The 794-nt window shown below is 40.1% G+C and overlaps 1 protein-coding gene across 1 annotated transcript; it reads left to right on the top strand.

The window, feature by feature from the left end:
• Positions 1 to 132: 132 nt before the first annotated feature.
• Positions 133 to 328, top strand: SARC_17708 (hypothetical protein; the record flags this gene model as incomplete). The annotated part of the gene is made up of 1 exon (XM_014288202.1): positions 133 to 328. A coding segment is annotated over one exon (196 nt), but the record flags the coding sequence as incomplete, so codon positions are not given.
• Positions 329 to 794: the final 466 nt, after the last annotated feature.

Raw genomic sequence — 794 nt, forward strand, 5'->3', positions numbered from 1 at the left:
CTATTCTGAAACTCAGACCAACATTCATTTCAGGGAGGTGCTGTGTACGGTGTGGGAGCCAACTTTACGAATACAACCTTCAAGTACAATCACGCGCTCTGGTTAGGGGGTGGAGTGTTTATGAATATCTACATGAATGCTTCCTCTGCTCTCTTTGAGAACAACCATGTCGGGAATAAGACATACTTGGACCGAACTCTAGGACGTGGGGGTGCTGTCTACATATACGATGGAGGCTGGTTGGAAGCCTATAACCTGACCGTACGCCACAACCGGGCCAATTGGATGGGCGGTGCTCTGAGTATGAATGGTCCACTCAGCATATACGGTATGTATGTCGGTGTGTGTGTGTATTCTTGAACGAACGAGGTATGCCTGTATGTGTACATGTGTGTACGTATATTTGGGTGTATGTCTGCATGTATGCATGTCTGTACGTACATGGTTGTTTGTCTGTGTGTATGTGTGTATGTAGGTATGGGCGATGCATGTCTGTATGTTTTCATATATGTACGTATATATGGGGGTATGTCTGTGTGTATTGTAGGTATATATGGGTATATGTCTGTCTGTGTGGGCGCGTATATGTCTATGCATATATTGGTGCATGGGTGTACGTATATATGGTTGTATGTATGTTTGTGAATTATGTTTGTGAATGTAGCTATGTGCATATTGGTGTGAGTGAACGTGCATGTGGATGCACATATTATTGAATGGATATATATATATATATATATATATATATATATATATATACTATACTATATATATATATAAATATATATATATAG

This window comes from Sphaeroforma arctica (genome assembly GCF_001186125.1).
Source record: "Sphaeroforma arctica JP610 unplaced genomic scaffold supercont1.11773, whole genome shotgun sequence".
NCBI lineage: Eukaryota > Ichthyosporea > Ichthyophonida > Sphaeroforma > Sphaeroforma arctica.